Source organism: Mugil cephalus, chromosome 8 (genome assembly GCF_022458985.1).
Source record: "Mugil cephalus isolate CIBA_MC_2020 chromosome 8, CIBA_Mcephalus_1.1, whole genome shotgun sequence".
NCBI lineage: Eukaryota > Metazoa > Chordata > Actinopteri > Mugiliformes > Mugilidae > Mugil > Mugil cephalus.
In genome coordinates, this window is record NC_061777.1 from 5,163,188 (window position 1) to 5,182,763 (window position 19,576).

The 19,576-nt window shown below is 38.7% G+C and overlaps 2 protein-coding genes across 4 annotated transcripts in view; both read right to left on the reverse strand.

Moving 5' to 3' along the window:
• Positions 1 to 101: 101 nt before the first annotated feature.
• On the reverse strand, positions 102 to 4,666 carry grsf1 (G-rich RNA sequence binding factor 1). Of its 3 annotated transcripts, none has more exons than XM_047591287.1 (10): positions 4,314 to 4,665; positions 3,410 to 3,548; positions 2,930 to 3,085; positions 2,633 to 2,782; positions 2,414 to 2,552; positions 1,663 to 1,781; positions 1,471 to 1,553; positions 1,255 to 1,390; positions 479 to 530; positions 102 to 201 (listed from the first exon to the last, which is right to left on the reverse strand). In XM_047591287.1, the coding sequence occupies exons 1-10, from the start codon at positions 4,500 to 4,502 to the stop codon at positions 198 to 200; spliced, it is 1,167 nt and encodes a 388-aa protein (XP_047447243.1). In that variant the 5' UTR covers positions 4,503 to 4,665; the 3' UTR covers positions 102 to 197. The 3 variants fall into 3 exon arrangements, with proteins under 3 accessions (XP_047447243.1, XP_047447241.1, XP_047447244.1); XM_047591285.1 differs by having other exon boundaries at positions 440 to 530; XM_047591288.1 differs by having other exon boundaries at positions 102 to 530; positions 3,410 to 3,545; positions 4,314 to 4,666.
• Positions 4,667 to 7,659: 2,993 nt separating this feature from the next.
• mapk1 (mitogen-activated protein kinase 1) overlaps positions 7,660 to 19,576 on the reverse strand; it is a 29,275-nt gene continuing 17,358 nt past the window's right edge. Inside the window, exons 2-9 of the mRNA XM_047591783.1 lie at positions 18,724 to 18,906; positions 17,111 to 17,300; positions 16,882 to 16,998; positions 16,376 to 16,490; positions 15,231 to 15,362; positions 13,446 to 13,555; positions 13,189 to 13,317; positions 7,660 to 10,769 (exon numbers count right to left, since the gene is read on the reverse strand). Of these exons, the coding sequence (XP_047447739.1) occupies positions 13,201 to 13,317; positions 13,446 to 13,555; positions 15,231 to 15,362; positions 16,376 to 16,490; positions 16,882 to 16,998; positions 17,111 to 17,300; positions 18,724 to 18,906 (964 nt within the window). The 3' untranslated portion in view covers positions 7,660 to 10,769; positions 13,189 to 13,200. The remainder of the gene's footprint in view (positions 10,770 to 13,188; positions 13,318 to 13,445; positions 13,556 to 15,230; positions 15,363 to 16,375; positions 16,491 to 16,881; positions 16,999 to 17,110; positions 17,301 to 18,723; positions 18,907 to 19,576) is intronic.

Consider the following 19,576-nt stretch of genomic DNA (forward strand, 5'->3'; position numbering starts at 1 on the left):
TTAGACAACGCACATACTGACAGTGTTAATAGAAGAAATGCATTCAATCATATAATTTTTTTCCTAAATAATAAATCCCATTAAATGAAAACAACAAGAGATTTCTCTTTTGACACCAGGAATGTTTATTTCTTTAATGGTTTGATTATTTGTCCACATCAAGATGTAAAATAAATATCCCATCTGTGCATTAGCCTTCACCTGCAGAGGAGAAAAAAAAAAAGTGTGTGCAATTCAGACTTTTCTGTCTCCACAAACTAAAAGCAGCACACAAAACGCAGTGTTATTCTTTGTTCTTTAAAAGCACAAAATTCCCAGCTGCTTTGGTGTAATTACAACTTATGTAGTTCACTGATGATAATGATTCAAGACTCTAACTAAACCGTCTTTTAGCAGAATTTAGTCTTCTTATAACTCGATGTAAATTCACTGATCTTACAGTCGTACAATCCTCTGCATCCGATTTGGTTGTTTTCACCTTTCATCAGAGTCTCGAGGGGAGTTCAGGAATAACTCGATGTATCTTTGACCTAAAACAAAGCACAAAATGAACGGGAAAGATTATTTTGTGTTTTATATTTTGTATTTTGTATCCAGGAAAGACCTGGAAAACCGTTGCAGACGTTCAAGCTGCTTAGAACAATAAAAACACACAACCATGTTATTATAATTTGTAATGACAATGCCAGTACAGTGGGTAAGCTTTTAAATTAGTTTTACTTGTATTTATTTTTGTCATGTTGTTATTAATCTGGCTGCAAAATTTACTATTTTTTATATCTGAAAACTCAGTGAGCTTACTCCCCAAAACTTTAGTTTATGGACTTAATCTGTCTAATAATAAGATAAGACTGTTACACAAAGCTGAGTGGTCCTTGATCAGATTAAGAAATACGAATTTGCAATGAATTCTGAGTAAATTTTGACATCTTTTCTGAGCTAAAAAACATTATCTGAGGATGCAACCACATTAAACATCTCAACTGTTTTCACTCCAGTTGTAGTGAAGAATTAAACTGCTGAACGAACTCTAGTTCCTCAAATAACCTTCAAGTTGAGGTGCAAGGGAAATTACCGTAATGACACAACATCAGTGGTAGAGTGCAACGTCTCCGCTTTTAGAAACTTTTTTGGTTTTTGAGGTAATTACAGTAATCCAAAATGCGCTGGCACAAACTTGCCACCGGGTGTCATTCATTCATTCATTCATTCATTCAGAGAGTAGAGCTCCCCCTGGTGGTCTCTGCTTCTCACCTATGTTCATTTTGTCTCTGGACATGGCAGCTATGGCATCCTGGTTAGAGTGGAAGTAAACGTCTGCCTCTCCGTTCAGCCTCCCGTGATTGTTGAAATTGAACACAATCTTAGACAAGGATAAGGGAGAGAAGAACTGCAAGAGAAAAACAAATACTGGCATCAGGTCTGACAGCTTCAGCTTCAGCGTCTCATAGTGTTTTTTTTGTTTCTTACCATCACAATCTCATCTGCAGTAACCTGGTAAGGAAGTCCTCTCATATGGACGTAATGGTTCATGGACAATCTCTGAGGGAGAACTGATGGAGCAAAGAGCAAATAAACAATGTAGATTTTATGATTTAAATGTAGTTTTCATTTTCTAATATGAGACAATATATTTGATGAATATTTAATGATTCCACTCACCATTTCTGTGACCGGCCTGTGGGGAAGAAACAAATCCGCTCTGAGAAGGATCTGGACTCATCTTCCTCTTCCAAGTAGAATGAATATCGTCTCTTCTGCTGGGAAACACCTCGATGTATCTGCAAACGTTACACACAACACAAGAACTCACTGACACAAGCACGAACAGAACGGAAGAGAGTGGGAACGACGACTTGTTGACTTTGATGGGTGTAAATGACCAATATTTCTGTTTAAGACGAGTGCAATTATTTACAATATGTTTTTGTTTTGTTTTATACTATTTGTGGTTTTGTGAAGTTTGTTTTAAATGCTTTTATTTTGAAGGGCGAGGATGCGACCTGCTACGCATTGCAATTACAATGCTGTTATTACACTGCTAGCGTTGTGATAAAAGAGAGTAACTACGTAAAAGCTAAAAAGATGGAGTTTTTTTTTGTTCTTCTTGTTTTATAGCCCCCTGCTGGAAGGTGCTGAATGTGTTTAATTGAGTTTAGTGCCGTGCGTGATTGAGCGTAATCTGTCATCCGAACAGTCAGAAGCTAAATAGTGATGCTAATGCTAGCCAGCGTTTCAAACATTGTTAGTCAGTGAATGAAAGGTATGTTTTATTTTGCTTTCAGCTCTTACTGTGTGACTGATTTTTGCAGTCTGTGTGAATTAAATGTTTGAACGTGCATCACGAGTCGTCATTAGAGTCTGAAGTTCTGGTTGGGATTCTACAATGGGGCCTCAACTTTCCGCCTCCTACCTGTTTCCCATGTTCTCCCTGTCCTTCAGCAGAGCTTTATCAGCATCTTCCTGAGAGGCAAACTGGACGAAGGCATTCCCCGAATTTCTTCCTTTGAAGTCTGTGACGATGGTGATCCCGTTCTCCGCTATATTTAAACCTGCAAAACACACACAGGCAGTGGGTCAAGTCTGCGACATCCACGTACTCGAAGCGTTTGCTCAAATCCGAGCGGTTTACCCGAAAAGAAGTCAGCGATGTCTTCCTTGGTGCAGCTGTAAGGGAGCCCTCTGATCCTCACCACCCCGTCATCTGCTGGAGGCGGGTTAGCTTGCTTTTGGATGACCTCCTTCAGGACGGCTTCGGCATCGGTGTTCGTCACTTCGTACACTGAGAGCGGGAGCGTGAACGTCAACACCACCGTCAAACTCAAACGTACCACACTTTTACACCTGTCCACCTAGAGACGTTTCCCCAATGCCCCCCCCCCCCAAACCTCTGTTTCAAATGTAAATAAGGCGCAGTTTTTCATCAAACCTTCGATGTATCTCGGGCCCAGGTAATGCCGGTGCTTCTCCAGAGCTTTGCAGACGTCCTCCTCGTGCTCCAACTCGATGAAGGCTCGTCCTGAAGCTCTGCCGTGCCTGTCCAATTCCAGGTGGATCCCCTTCTCTCCGCCATTAATCCTACAATCTGAAGAACAAGTGGGGTTTTTTTTTTTTGTTATTATTATTATTAATGTATTTTCACACACACTCGCTTGCAGTTTGTAAAGACCTCCCTGTCACTGGCTCCCAGTACATTTTAGGATTGATTTTAAGTTTTTAGGGCTCTTATGGAGTCCTGTGCAAACCCTTTACACTTGTGTGGCACCTAAACACCAGTCAGCGCTGTGTCCATTTACTGATACATGCATTCACTACTCCATGCAGCACATGGGTTGATATACGTACTTTTTTCGAGGGGGAATAAACTGACGTGAGTAAAAGGTGTGTTGCTCTCCTCTGAGTCTCTCACCTGAGAAGAACTGCAGGATATTCTCACACGTGCACGACCAGGGGAGACCTTTCAGCTGCACCAGGTACACGTCCTTGGACTCTGAATGGGTCTCATAGGCCGGCAGCGGTGGGTATTCATCTTCACAAGAGGCTCCCTGCTGGAGGACGAAGCGTCAAATGAACAGACATCATAAACTTTGAGGTACTTTCCTTCCTTTGAAGTTCCTCATAATATATTGTATAGTGTTATGTAGCAGAAGATTAGGAACAATCAGTTAATTAAAAGCACCACAAAAAGTCCCTGGCAGTGTAGTTGTTTAGGTGTAATTAAGGCTGGAATGAGAGCACAGATAGAGATGAATAATATAACAGAGGTTCGGCTATTCTGTGCTAAACTTCAGGTCAGTTTTAAATGACCTTCTGGGATCTGCACACAATTCACATTATGTTTTTTCAGTTAATTTATATAATTTGGTATATAATAATTATATAATATACGTTACATCACATAGTTTATATTTTTATATTACACGTTTCTTTTAATATTCTATTTCTAGGTTTTTTTTATATTGTTATTGAGGGAAAGGAGAGCAGAGCGTCTCCATTGCAAAGTGAAAGTAATATTATATTATATATAATATTTAAACCGTTTGAGTTTGGTTCTGTTTCTGATTGTCTGGATTTGTTTGCAGAATTCAACTTTAATTCAAATATAAGTAAGAATGTGTCTGAAACCGACAGGCGCAAAATGAGACAATTATTAACCTTGTCGCGAACACGTTGGAAGCAGGCATTTGGGTGGACAGCTAAAGATTTTCAATGTGCATGGAAACGTGTTTCTATTCTAAAGTGTGGACGTGACAAGAAACTCCTGTGGGTTATTTACCTCCACCACATGCTAAGGATGGTGCTCTGTAACTCACCTTGCTGCAGAGGAAGCGGTGCTGGCTGCTTGTCACTGCGGCCTGGAGCGTCCACGAAGTCCTCGGCCTGTGTTGAACGAGCCAGCCCGAAAACAAGCCGCTGCCTCTGGCTTGAGTGGCTGCCGGTAGCGTTAGCTGTCTCACTGCTACACAGCGCCGCAGTAAATGTGCTAGCGATTTACAAGACATTTTGAGCTGAAAGAAACAATACTACTAATGACTAATAGGCAGCTTTTTTACCAAATAAGTAGATATCCGACGCGTTTGAGGCTGTTAGCTTGTTTAGCTAGCGGCTCAACATCACTATAAGAGAAGCTAAGGAGCTCACATGTGTAAGTCAAGGGCAGTACTGATGGGACATGCGCAGAAGAGCCGATGCTTGGTAGTGAATCAGAAGAGTCGATTCCCAATGAATGAGAGTGGGATGATTCCCCACTTTTTTCTTCTTTGAGACGTTGAGACTTTGTCATGTGATTTTGTGATATTTTTTTTCATGGAGCCCAGAATTCCAATTCACACAATTAAAAGTTTTATTGAAATATATATATTTGTTTAAGTAATAATGCGTTTGTAAGACAGCAACTGCACAAAATGAGAGAGTTATTAGACTTCTCTTAAAAACATCGAAAATAAAATGTGTATTTGCTGTATTGGGCTAAAATAAAAGTCTATAAACGATACCAAATAAAGAGCCGTTCGGGAGCCGAAAGAGTCGACTCTTACATGGAGCCGTGGCAAAAGAGTCGCTTCTCGGAAAAAGAGACGGACTACCCATCACTATCGGTAACATCCGGTTATATATATATTTTTTATATGTTTTTTATATATTTTTGTTTTTTAGACCAAATAAACGTGTTATTATTTTACGGAGATTATTTAATTGCTGCATCAATTTTATTCACCCTACATTAACAACTTTTCTGGATTAAGTTGCTAAAGGGATCAGGGGTTTTGGTTTTCAGCATTTTGACCTAGAAATAAGGACAACTTCTGATTTTTCCCGATGTGTTAGTTTACAAATATTTACATTTCACGAACTAACAGCCTGATATTTATTTATTTATTTATTTATATATTTTTAATAAGTTCCGTTTCTGAAACCTCTGGTGTTGCTCAGCTGCCATGGAGACTTTAAAATAATTAAATTAAAAAGTAATAAAAAATCTAAAGCAGAACAAAAATCAATCTTTATAAATCACAGATTTAAAATACAGCAAATAGGCTATATTAAAGTGCTATAAATATGAATAAGCAAAGCTGATCTAAGTTCTCATAATTATATTACAATTTTAAAGTCGGATTGATTAGAAAAAAATATATATATGTTTTAGCTGCAAAGGAAGTGGGGTTTCTGTGAACTACTGCCAACTTGACAATGTTTTAGTCTTTTAGTCTTCGAGTTCTTCCTCTTCCACTCTGCTCCTGTTGAGGTTCATGCTCACTGCCATCTAGAGGCGTGGATGATATGAAAATCCTCATCAAAAACGTTGTTTTCTTGCAGCCTGACAGTAAAATCTTGTTCCAACCCTTAGTTAAATATCAGTATTTACACCGAGAGAGACGCTCGAACACGAAGGGAGCGCTGATGTTTCATCATATGATAAACAATTTCTATTTTCTGCACTTTATCGCAAAGTTTTGGATTTAAACCCGAGAACCTGCCGTTTTTATTATCGTGTAGCCTAAAATATTTATCAAAACATTGTTTTTGGCATCTCTGCTGTAAACTGTAGTATCATGTTATGTGGTTACGGTTTCATTTCTTATCCACTACTGGATAAAGTATAAATTTGACACTGCTGAGGTGTAAAACACGCAGCAGAGGAAAAAAAAGTGCAGAGCACACAGCGTCTTTAATAAATATTTTGAACAGTTTATAACCAATCACTGGGAAGCCTGTGATATTTTGGACTTTGGCTGGAAAGCAATCAGTTAAACACTTTTAGAAACGAGAAACATCTCCTGCTAGTGACTTTGTGTTTTACTGTAAACCACATGAATGAATGACAAGTTCAAAGGTTTCACTGAATCTTCACAAAATGTCATGTACTTCTCCCATCGTGGTCATAATGTTGTGGCTGATTGGTGTATTTCTTATGTAATTCTGTTCATTCACGTTTCCTTATGCACAAAGAGACTGCACAGACGTGTTAATGAAGGTACAGTGTTTTAATGAGCGTCTATTTAAATGTCATGAGTTGCAAAAGCGAAAAACAAAAAAATAATAATTAAAAACAGATTTTTTATTTTTTTTCAAAGTAGCCAGTCTTTAATAATAGCAAATGCTTCGTTCAAGTCAAATCCTTCACACGACAGCGAAATAAAACTGACCAATCAATTCAACACGTGTTCAATGGCAGGTCAAACAGAAACCTTTAAAAACACAACCAAGGATCTTGTTTTTGTTGTTTTGTTTTTTTTTTTTTTCTTTTTTCTCTTTCCTCTTTCTGAAATGTTAACTACACAATTAAAGGTTTATACTGATCAAAACATACAGAGTGAAGAAGTTCCACTGGAGACAACTTAAACAAGATTAGTGTCTGATAGAAACATAACATTCATTTTACAATAAAAATATATGCACAAAACATCCCAAAAAAAAAGAAAAAAAAAAAAAAAAGAGGCTCAAGGAAGAAAAAAAAAAAACAACGGGGTAACGCAAAAAATAGAAATGTTTGCTTTTCATCTTTTCAATACAAGTCACAAATCACACAGCTGTGGCAACAAATCTCTTTAAAATTTACATAACTGAATTATAAGGATACCAAACTCCAAAAACCTCCCCTCCCCTACCCTCCCTCCCCCCCAAAAAGACATGATTGTGTTCATTTAAGAGCGTATACTGCGATTACAACGGATTCCCGACTAAACGAAAGCTGCACATCAAATCTTGGATATCAAGACTATCAAAAAAGGCACAAACAGACAGGTCGCACAAAGAACTCAGCAGAAGCTTCTTTTTTTTTTTTTTTTTTTTTTAAATTTATTTATATTTTTTAATACAACGAATCCCGGTAAAGTTTCCAGTGCCCGTGATGTTCTCACTAGATCCCCCTGCCCTCCCTCCCTCCTTCCCCCCCCCCCCCACAAAAAAAAAAAAAAAAAAAAAAAAAAAAAAAAAACTATCTACAGGCAAGTCAAGTCCTGGCAGGCACCTCAGAAGATTACTAGATCCAATCCCAACTACTGTAGAAGCAAGTGCATTTAATAAACGTGACAGACGGGCGTGAGGAGCGCTGATCTGATCAAAGACCAAAGGTAAATCGAGTGCAAAAAGAAAATTGCGAGTTTTGGTCATAAACGAGTTAAATCTGCAGATGGAACCATAACTCTTAATGTTTTTTCCTTTTTTTTTTTGGGAGGGGAGGGAGTTTACTTTTAAATATAAATTCATGGTATACAAGTTTGTTTTAATTTTTATTTATTTTTAATTTAAGAACATTATGTTTGCTCTGATTATTTGGAAAAAAATAGAGTTTTAAAGCAGCAGAAGTGTTTTTTTTATTTATTTAAAGAACATCATTGCATCATTTAAGCTTCATTTTTCCTGCTTGCTGCATTTTTTCTTTTAATTTTTTTGTTATCTCGGTTAAGCTGCAGGTCTGGAAACTGCTTTTCACCAGTTACAGACCAAACGACAAATAGCTTTAAGGGAATAATCTGTAATAATTACCCTACGGTCAGAAACAAATTCTTCTTTTAGATGTTTATTTAATCTTTAAAGTTAATTTCTTTGTATAAAGTTCTTTAATTCCATTTGGAGCAAACCATTTATTTATTGTTCTACGTTCTCATATTAACCTACAATTAGTTCAAATGAAAGAACTTCCTAATAATTTTACCTCTTGAAAAGAAAAAAGGATGTTTTTTCCCCCCAAATCTCACTCACACGTTTGTCACCAGCACGTTAATCTCACAGCGCAAACAGGAGCCGAAATAAACGTAAAACCTCGAGTCGTGGCTGCAGTGATGTGAGCGTACGAGACGTCACAGTCGGCCGTGGTCAGAGGTGCCACAGACAAGACTGACTGACCGTTTATGGCTTGAGTGCATCTCAGCGGAGCTCTAGCGTCCTCCCTTAGTTTCAGTCTAAGATTATTTATTTAAGTCAGAAAAACACAAAGTAAAACCGTCTTTTTTTGTCTTTGGCTCTGTGATTTAAAAAAATCGACCAGAGCCCAGGACTCGATCGTTACACAAAACTCATGAATTTACTTACTTTCTGGGACAGAACACAAGAAATGTGGTTATCGTGAAGAAAAGAGAAAGAAACCCCGGCCCGGTACCTCTGAAATGATCTCACTTTAGATTTAAATGGCTTCATCTTTATTACTTTAAGTGCCAACAGAACAGGATTCTTGAGGAATCCACACTCGGGTGAAATGGAATTTGATTTCAGTCGAAGTTCAAGATGCAAACTTGAGCAAATGATTTGAAGATGTGGTGCTGCAACCCGACCAAGGTGTACCATGAAGCTAAACAGATCTGAGGCCTTCCTGTAAACGGACGGAAGGACGCGTTCGGCCGCTGAAGCATCGCTGCCTTTAACTCCAAACCCAAATATATCCTCTTTAAATTCATTTCACTTTGAAACGCGAGCATCAGATTCAACAGTCTTCGATCAGCAACGGTGGTTTTTCAGCTGGTACTGACGTTCATCAGCATGAAAATGTGCAATTTAAAGCAAAAAAAAAATATATATATATCTTTTACATTGGAGTTTTATTCATCTCGCCTCGATCCCGTTTCTCAGGGGTCAGGAAAAACGTTTTGTGTTTTCTTTTTTTTTGTATGTGTGTGTGTGTGTGTGTGTAATAAGTACAGATATATGGTTATTCTCCTATTTGCACAACCAGATGTGTTAGCATGCGGATGGTTTAAAAAAAAAAAAAAAAAAAATTAAATAAAAGGAGAGTTAAGTCTGTAGAAATGCACAACGGAGACGGAAAGAGGAGGCTAAAGCAAAAAGAAAGAAACGCGACGAGAAGCACCATGTGTTTGGAAAAGTGTGATAAACCACCGACGGTAGAACAGATAGAGCCTGGGCGCTCTCCGCGAGGAACGTGCCCGGCTTGTGTGGCACTTAACATCGTCATCTTTGTATACAGAGCTTATAACAGTCATGCAAAGGGCACAGTATTGTTCTACAAAGGCGAGAGAAAGAGAGAGACCGAAGAAGAGGGAACGTAAAACGGGGGAGAAAAAAAAAATGGAGGCACAAAAACGTCTCCTCCAGAAAAAAAAAAAAAAAAAAAAAGTTCTCTGTGATAAATGATTAGTTTTTTCCTGACGCAGTAAACTTCCCCGCAATTTATGAAAAATATCATCCTGTACACACAGACCTGTGTGAAATTAACTACTTTCTCAGGGATAAGGCAGAAATTGATGATGAAACATTTCAGGTGCTTTTTTTTTTTTTTTTTAAATGAGGCCGAAATCAAAGCGGGCGTTTTGTTTTTTGTTTTTTAAATGTTTTTAATAAAAAGAAATCGGTTCAGATTTCACCCATCGCCACTTTTTCCATTAAAACATCTTAAGACTCTTTAAGTATTTTTTTAATATATATATATATATATAAATATTTATACGTATATATTTGCATTTGGGCCTTTCCGTGCGAGTGTGTTAAGAATTAAAACAGGTTCGATAAAATAGAAATGCGGACCAACACGTCGAGTGGCGGCTTTGCACGTAGCCTCTGGCTGCTTCTGTGATGTCATTGCATAAATCAGGCGACTTAATTTGGGTTTTTTCAAGCGAGAAAAAAAAAGAAAAATACCAGACAGATCACTGCATCCCTCGTAACAGTGTGTGTCAAAGGTTAGAAAATTCAAAAGACCTTTTGTTTTTTTTTGTTTTTTTATCATTTGTAATGATGGATGATTCTTTGCGTGTTATCTACCGTTCTTTTGTGCAATGTAGGCAGAGTTAGAACCACGACAGCTGCACCAAAGAAAAAAAAAAAAACAACAACAGCTAGTCTATCACTGTCAATCCACTGGACACTGAAGGTCTTGAATATTAATAGCCAGAGCCAAACACCTTTGAGACACACACAAAATTGTTTATCTTGGCTTAAAACACACGAAGACGCCCCCCAAACCCCACCCCCACACTGTAGGCTGTGATGGGACCCTCCCCGCCACCTCCCCCCTCCTCACCTCAACCTCACCCCATCTCCGAGAGAGAGAGAGAGAGAGAGAGAGAGAGAGAAGAGGAAGATACAGAGAGAAGAGAAAGAAACAGGAAACGGAGAATGACTGATTGAGTGATTCCTGACGCCATTCCTGAGCAAAGTGGACTTGACGAGTGAGACCCAAGGAATCCAGGTGATGTAGACACAGGGGGAGGATGATATCCAAAAAAATAAAATAAAATAAAACAAAATGATCACAGCAACAGTGTGGAGGCGGAGGGAGGAGCAGTGGCAACGAAGAAGCCAGTCCACAGAATCATCTGGAGGGGAAGGAAACAGAGAGAGCGTGAGACTCTGTGCTAGAGATCGACCGATAGCGATTATTTTTTCTTTTTTTTTTTAGGGCCGATACTGATTTGTTTTTACATCAGCATTGGTTGATGGCTAAAGGACGTGTTGCCAATTTTTCTGAGCCGATGCTGCTCTTTTTCCCTCCATTTACATGATAAAAATGACACAATGATAAAAAATATTACAAGTCTCAATTCAACCAAATATACAAACATTTATTGAACTCAAATATCAGCCTGATCCGTATATATGAGAGAATCAGTCCAACCAGGAAATGGAGCGTCTGAGCTGTCCCTCTTTGCTGATTGGTTCTGAGCTGGTCACGTGTTTCATGGGCGCCATGTTGGATACATCTAACTAATATTCACCCACAGAGAAGTGGCAATAACAGAGAATAAAGTTGGATTAAAAGTTAAAATATGCCACAGAGCTCAGACTACGGCTCCAGCACAGGATCAGGAAAACACGGAGGAAACTCCACCGTTTCCCCAGTGAACAAAAACAGAGAAAGTTATGGAGCAGAAGATTAAAAGGAAGAACTGGATGTCAACTGATTTCTCCCTATTATGTGATGAGGTAAATGTCAATGTCTCTCTTTGATGTTTGTTAAGATTTTATATAGAAAAAATAAAGTCATATCATCATTAATGTGAACCTTGGTCTCAAAAACGCTGCTTCACAAATGAATGAAGTTTGAAGTTAGCCTAGCTTTATGCTAGCTAGTTATCTAGACTAAAGGCTTAGAAAACTATTAGGTACCTTCATATATACTGTAAAACCATGTGTGCATGTAATTTAAGTCCATGTAGAAATTTAATTGACACGTAACTTTACTACTAATTTGTTACAGCTATCGTGCTAATGCTGTAATGATAATACTAATGATAATATCAAATAACAGTAAGACTAGTTTCATTTTCACTATTTCTGAGTATTTATAGTTTTTCTGAGTAATTTCAACCTTTTAACGATTATGAATGAACACGGAGACTGAAGAAAAGGTAAACACAGCTCTGATGAGGCGATTGGGCTACAAAGCATTTTACAGGCTCATTTAAGATATTTAAAGGAAGTAGACGCTGGGATATTTAAGTGAGGGCCTTTTACATATTGACAGACGTTGGCAATAAGATTTATAGATGAAAATAAGACGTTTATTTTAACATAGTACATCCATCCTATAGGGTCACACTGTAGAATCTTCCCTCTGATGTAGCAAACATGGCGCCCATGTCTAATGTCTAATATACGGCTCTGTACAGTGAAAACCTCCAGGAGACACGTCAGAGAGCAGAGACACATGAACAGAAGTTTCTCAAGTCACTGAAATAAGGAAGTAATATGTAAATATAGACTTTAGAGCCGCGGGAAATAAACGTCTGTGAGCTTTATGCTGCCTTAATCTGGAAGATGACACGTTCCGTTTCTTTTCAACGCACACGTGTTCCTGCTTCGAAGCGGCTGCACAGAGGAACCACAGTAATTACACGCAGCCCATCGAGTGCACGGAGGGGATGGGGGGGGGCAGGCTATAAAGCGTGGACTGCTATTATCACAACAAGCGGCCTGCTGGGAGCAGCTGGTGGTTAGCGGAGATCACAGGGGGAGAGGACACCTCATAAGACGAGCGTCATCGGGACGGGAAACCGTAAAAATATCTCCTGGCCCTCATTGTTGTTTGACCTTTTTTATAGCGGCTCCCGAAACGGCTTTTAATTGTGAAAAGGCCATTTAACGCGAAGGCATCAACGCGGCGATACTACAAACACCGGGAGTGATTAGTGCAATGTGCCGTAAATGTCAGAGGATCCTGATGAGCTGTGTCACTTTACAGTTAATGCGTCAGACTTACTCGGAGATAATGTCACAATCTACGCACGTTAACTATTTATACATGTGCCACGCCAGCGCATCTGCGGGGTGTTGTCGTAATTATGTCATTGCGTTGAGTTTCGACAAACTGTCACTGGAATCAAATGAAGACAAAAATAAACATGTACTAGACAAGTCAGTTTTTTGATTGATTGAAGAACCCAATTATTATGTCAGTGTTTGAATGTGTTCATTTCAAAGTTAGATCCTATAGAGGCTGAACTACAACTTCTATAATATATAAAGATATATATAAAGATACGGCATTTGGATGCATGCGTGATAAAGCACTAATCTGCTTTTTTTGTACAAGTGCAGATCGATGACGTTAAAGTGTCTCTGCTTCAACAAAAAGATAAATTTAAGCTTTAAATTTGTGCAGCTGTTGAGAAATTACTTGGTAAACTGAGCAAAATGTTTTAAGGACTATTTCAAGAGTTCAGAATAGCAAACAGCTGTTCTTCCGTTGTAAACGCGGCCCCTCGCTTACTGTCTCCGAGCCTCACGTAATATTACCTGTGTGAGATGTTAGGACCTAAAGCTGGGCTGGAAACGTGCAGTTTCTTCAAAGATGAGCTCCTTCAGTGTCTCTTTGGGTAGATCATCCAGCTCCATTTCAAATTTGAACGGGGCCTCTGCAACAGGCTGCAGGAGGAAGCAGAAAAAAATGTGCTCAGCCTAAGTTAAGTTCAGCCGTCAAGAGTTTGTTGGTTGGGAACATTATGAATGAATTCATCACAGCAGGCTCCTAAAACAACAACGAGCTGACCCACCTCATCTGTGGGGTCGTAATATTGTTCCAGGTAGGGGTGCGCCAGGGCCTGCTCCACCTCGATCCTCTTGTGAGGGTTAAAGGTCAGCATCTTGTCCAGCAGGTCCAGAGCTGCAGCAAAAAAACATTTACAAGTTCATAAGATGACGGCCTGACGCAACAACCTGCTGGGCCGGAAAAGAAAAGGAAAGCTGTGCAGATTTGACCGTTAAGAAATGAATATGATGCAGTTTTTAGTTTTTAGTCTGAGAGGAGGGATCTCTGAAGCGGCCGTGTGCTTGCGGGTGGAGTGGGCCATGGTTCGTATTGACAGAACACGTAGGTGGACATGTGGTGGAGCTGGGCAGCCAGAGGACCCTGTGCTTTTAACCATTCTGCCCAGAGGAAGTTCGGTTTTACTCGTCATCTATGGCGCTGCTTCGGTTTCACTTACTGATTTTGAGGGTCACACCATTCAACGTGTGAATGTCTGTCACGTATTAAATTAAAAAAAAAAAATAATTTGTATTTAACAAATTTATTTAAGTAAACTGTTAATGCCCCAATTAAAATAAAAGAAAGGACTGAAATTCATATCCAAGCTCTCCTCCAGAGTAACAACAACTAGTTAGAGTCAAAGTTAACTGTGTGTGTGAGGTGGGTCTAATAAAATCTTGGTTGCAAGCTAATAAAACCCTAAAGTAAACAAAATGTGTCTATTAAATGCAACATATTCACATTTACAGGGCTCAAATAAAAAAAACAAAAAAAAAAAAACAGTTTTTCATTTAGCAATTTAACCATTTAATTCAGTTTCAATTTATACAAAAACGACTGTAGCTAATATTCCAACTCGAAATTGCAAAATTTACATCCTAGCATTTAATATTAGTTACTATTTTTATATATTTGTAAATATTTATTTGTAGTATATATATTCTCTATTATAATCTATCTATTTTGACAGTAGATATGCTTCATGAACTTGAATAATTAATTGGAAATTTAATTACTAATTACTATAAATAATATATATATTCATAAAATTTACATCCTAGCATTTAATATTAGTTACTATTTTTTACTATTTTTAAATAATTTATTTGTAGTTATATCACCTTCTCCTAGCTTCATAAATCTACTCTCCATCTTTCCGACAGTTTAGATGATGCCTTCATGAAAGCTTCGAAATTCAAAATTCCAACTTGGAAATTTCAGACTTCTCACGTTACAGGTTAACTCAGAGGAGAAAAAATAAGTTTGGTAAATTGTCACCGTTTGCTGAACATTAAAACTTGTGCAGCAGCTGTTTTTTTATTTTGGAAGCGGGAATTTCTGAGTTTGACATCTCAGAGCTCATTTTTGTCCAAGTTGTCCTGAATGCAGCATCAGCAAGACCCACCCCCACTCTACTTCTGATTGGCTAGTGATGTTTAGCTGAGTTACTCTCATTTCATTGGTAGGTGAACTCAATTGACAGCTCGAAACCTGACAATATCTGTGTCAACATCTTTTTTTTTTTCTTCTATCTTCTGATGTTTTTTTTTTTTTTTTTTTTAATTGCGATCAAATGTCACACGACGGAAATCCGACACGGTGCCGGAGATACTGTAAGCCCTGCGTTTAACTTAAAATATCAGTTAAAACCAGCTGTGTGGTTACAGCTGCCATGTTTTTGCTTGAATGTGTTGGTTTTTTTTTTTTTTAATATAAAATCATATTCTATGTCTGCGCCTTCAACCCTTAAAATATTCCTCATACGTTCAGTGGAAACAGCTGTCAGTGCGGAGACCGTCCCGGCTCTAACCTTTTGGATCGGCGTTGGGGAAGAGGCGGTTCCACGGGACCTTGCAGCGCAATGGCAGCGACAAAAGATAGTTCCTGGCCTTAATGTTGATGATGCAGTTGAGATCCTCCTGGGAGGGAGAACCCAGGATCCCTGAGGGACAAAAAACAAAGACAATCATAAAATTCATTTATGACACAGCCATCACCAAGCTTTTTCAGTTAAACAAGGTTTAAAGTTTTCTGAAAAAAAGTCTGAATGAACAACAAATGGGACAGATGGGAGAAGCAATATGTGGTCTAGCTCCAAGACACAGAAAGTGTGACTCGATAAGGGCATATTAACAGCTACAGCATCGAGGGGCTGGCACCAGGAAGCTGTTGCTACTGGCGGAGTGTGAAAGTTTAGCTCAAGTCTAAAGTCGTCAAAGACTCGACTGACATTTTATTATATAACGGACTCATATTTTGTCTCGACTTACAGGAAACCTTAGAAGTTACTGGTATAATGCTCCCGGCGTTGTGAAGGATGACGGTAATAGGTCAGTAAGGTGAGTTTTTATTACTGTAATAACGCGGATACTGGATTTAGCGACAGTTCATCTACGCAAACACTGAACTGAACGCTTCTGAGAAGTGTCTGAGAAGATTAAATAAAGTGTCAGAAAATTAGTCTAATTTATGGTAAACTGCTGACTTTCAATCTAACTTACTCATAAAGCTTCGCTAGTTCACGTTACATCTGGAGTCGTTTCCTTTGGGTTTTGAACAACTCCATTAAAATAATTGTAAATCTCCACGGTCACAAAAATCAAGAGCACACACATCTGGTTTTAAAAAGTGGCGGCAATGTAAATTTTTTATCACTGAACCACACAAATGACTTTCTCTAATGCTACGTGAAATGCTTTTAAGGAGCAATAGGAAAAACAACACGGGCGCCGCGTTGTTTGCAACACGCATTCAATTCATTATGAGAACGTGGGGGAGTAAATTAGACCCTGGTGGGCTGCCGTACTACTGACACTGTATGTGGGTAAATATATGCACAGCAAACATCCTGCAGACTCTTCAAACTGAAATTCGATGGAACATATGCCCCAAAAAAGTGTGAGAACCACTGAAGTACAGCATATAAAGCAAATGCACATGAAAGGGATTTGTTACCCAAAATGTGGTTGAGTTGATCCAAGTAGTGCTTCCCAGGAAAGATTGGCCTGTTGGAGAGCATCTCAGCCAGGATGCAACCGACCGACCAGATATCTATGGACTTGGTGTAGCCCTGAAATAGGTGGAAGTCGATATAAAAATCACATTAATGTAACAAAGTATTTAAGTTCTGGTAAAGTTCTTGCAGTTTATTCGATTATCAGATTTCCTGAAACAGATTTTGAGGTTTGTTTTCAACTACAATGTTAGGACACTTGTGGTGCAATCTTGACCTACTTTTCGTCAAACACAAATGTTTAAAATGACTCATGTGAAAGCTTGCAGCGCCTGTTGTTTTGTGCAACACCAAAGGCGGAGGGTGAGAAGTGACTCAAACAGCCACAAGAACCATTAAAAAAAAGGGACCCTATCAATATAAATGTATTTAATATTCTTTAGGAAACGGTCAATATGCTTTCCCCCAACGTGTTCATCTTTTCAAAATAAAATGCAGGGACACTCACCTTGGAGTTGAGCATGATCTCAGGAGCTCGGTACCAGCGAGTGGCGACGTACTCTGTGAGGAAACCAGTGTGATCGTGGTCGGGATCAGCAACGCGAGCCAACCCGAAATCACAGATCTGCAAATAGACGTAAAAAGTAAACGGCCACAATGTCGAGATAAAAGAAATGGTAAAAAACAGTTATGAGGCTTTTTCCTTCCTCCTGCTGGTGATTGTTTCTGTTCGCTACCTTAAGATCACAGGTGGTGTTGAGCAGGAGGTTGGAAGGCTTCAGGTCGCGGTGCAGGACGTTGGCAGAGTGGATGTACTTGAGGCCTCGTAGGATCTGGTAGAGGAAGTAGCAGATGTGGTCGTTGCTCAGGTGCTGAGTCTTCAGGAGCTTGTACAGGTCCGTCTCCATGAGATCCTGGACAATATATCTGCACGGTTCCAGGTTAAAGGAAATCCACTTTTCACGCATTCGTCTGGAAACCACGCGGCTATGAGTCAAATCGTTACCGCATCCTGCAACAATGACGCTCAATGATAATTAGCTGAAATCTAAACCAGTCATTTCAAAATGTTCCTTCATTACTCATCATTAATGAACTGAAACCTGATTTCTACAAACATTTAAAGTGGCAATATTGAACATTTCAGCCCTGCTTGATTTCAGCAAATATAGTTTAACACTACAAGGTAAATGATAATAAACTGTTTTAATTCAGGAGTAAAACCATAATTTCTCTATCTCCATCACTCTGTGAAATGTGAACTGATTTCATGCAGCACATAAAGCCTCTGATGACGACTTCGTATACTGGATTCTATGTTTCGCTGCTCATTAAAAATCAACTGACACACACATGCACGCACACGCTGACATTTTCTGTTTTTATTTCTACATTATTATTGTTGCTGTTAGTCACCATTAATTTTGATGTCATATTTTCTGATGTTTTGTGTTTTATGACATGAAATTATAATATTAATATATTATATTATAAGGTTTTGTGTATTTTTAGTTTCAGTAAATTGTGCAAAACATAAAAACTTGTAAGTTAAAACTTAATTTACAGAGATTAAATTAGCAGTAATGTAATACAGCATTTTCTGCAGGAAGTTCTCCTCAGACAGCTACTTCATAATAACACAGTCATCCACTGAAATGATGCAGGTGTATTTAAAAACAATCTAATTTGAATTAAACTGAATCCTGAATAAATACGTATCAGGGCATTAATCATGATACTGATGACATCTAAACATTCTCAGCAGTGATGCAGACATTTATCTTGAGCTTGAATTACTCCTGACCGCTGCACTGGGTGTAACGATTCTGTCAAATCTCAAAGTCCCCGAGGTGTCGCGGTGGCGAAAGGACCAAGTCCCTTGATAAGAACGAATAAAGGAAACCGAATAGAGTTTTAGGTTTTGGATAAACGCTTGTGCTCTTTCGGGTGAGGAACAGTAACAGCAAACACTCACCCAGTTTGCTACTGTTGACTACAGGGAAGAGCATCTCTGCCAAATGTGTGATGACAGGTGGCTGTTATGTAAGAGAACACAAATGAAAACCACTACTCATCCACCAAAGCTGTGAGTTTAAGACTCGTTCTCACTAGAAGCTTCTGACACGCCACAAAGTCTTTTGTTGGGCTCAATACCAGCAAAATGAGGCTTATTCTCAAAGGTTGGAACGCACCTACTCCACCGTGTTTCAGTTATTTGATACAGAGAAACTATGATTTAACTTAAAAGTGTCACATAAATGTGAAGAATCTCAGAGTCCCTTAATGAAAAACCTGGACTCCTATGAATTATCAACAGTTATCAGTGCCATTAACGGTTCATTCAGGATACACATCCTTCATCTGGTCGATCGTTGGCGTGCGGATGATGTCGTTGATTCCGATAATGTTCTCGTGCTTGAAGCGCAGCAGGATTTTGATCTCTCTCAGGGTGCGTTGGCAGTACGTCTGGTGCTCGAAGGGGCTGATCTTCTTAATGGCCACGCGGATCTTGTTGTCTCGGTCGTAAGCAGAGCTGCATCATTCAAAAAAAACAAAACAGACAAACAAAAAGAACAGTCAACAATTTGATACCAAGTTACACATAGTTATGATGATATCATGATAACATGTCGTCATACACTTGTACATATTCCTTTATATATTTATTGGACTCTGGACTCATTAAGTGCAATAATTTCCCGCTCTGCAACACATGCAGTCAATGGTGTGATAGAGCAACAACTCGGTTCAACAGGCCAAAAGTTTGGAAGCAAAAGCAGATTTGTATATAAAAGATCATTGTATCCTCTGCATCTAAATAAACATGATTATTATGTAAAGAGTAACTTATTAGAAGACACGTTTGCTATAATTATCAGGTATCAGGATTTAACAACATCATGGCATCTACGAGGTATTCGTTCCACAAGGGATGTTTGTATGCAGACTCTCAAAAGGCAAAGAGTTAAAGTGAATAATGCAAACTGATTTGTTTTTTGTTTTTTTACTTTTGCACTGAAGTTGTGAGTCTTGCAAATCTTCTCGACCCTAAAGCTAAGTCCTTCTTTTCTTTTGCTGATATTTATTCAGTAGCATCAATGTACAACTAAAGGTAAACTGGGGAAAACGGTTCATATGAATAAAAGCTCAGTCTGATCATGCAGTAAATACATAGAACTCATGCTGGTTTTTAAGAAACACGT

Coding starts and splice junctions, on each gene's coding strand:
- grsf1 (XM_047591287.1), bottom strand. CDS start 4,502: ATGTCTTGTAAATCGCTAGCACATTTACTGCGGCGCTGTGTAGCAGTG. Junction 3,086..3,409: donor TATCCTGCAGTTCTTCTCAG/GTGAGAGACTCA, acceptor CTTGTTCTTCAG/ATTGTAGGATTAATGGCGGA. Junction 1,391..1,470: donor CTGCAGATGAGATTGTGATG/GTAAGAAACAAA, acceptor TTTCTCTTGCAG/TTCTTCTCTCCCTTATCCTT.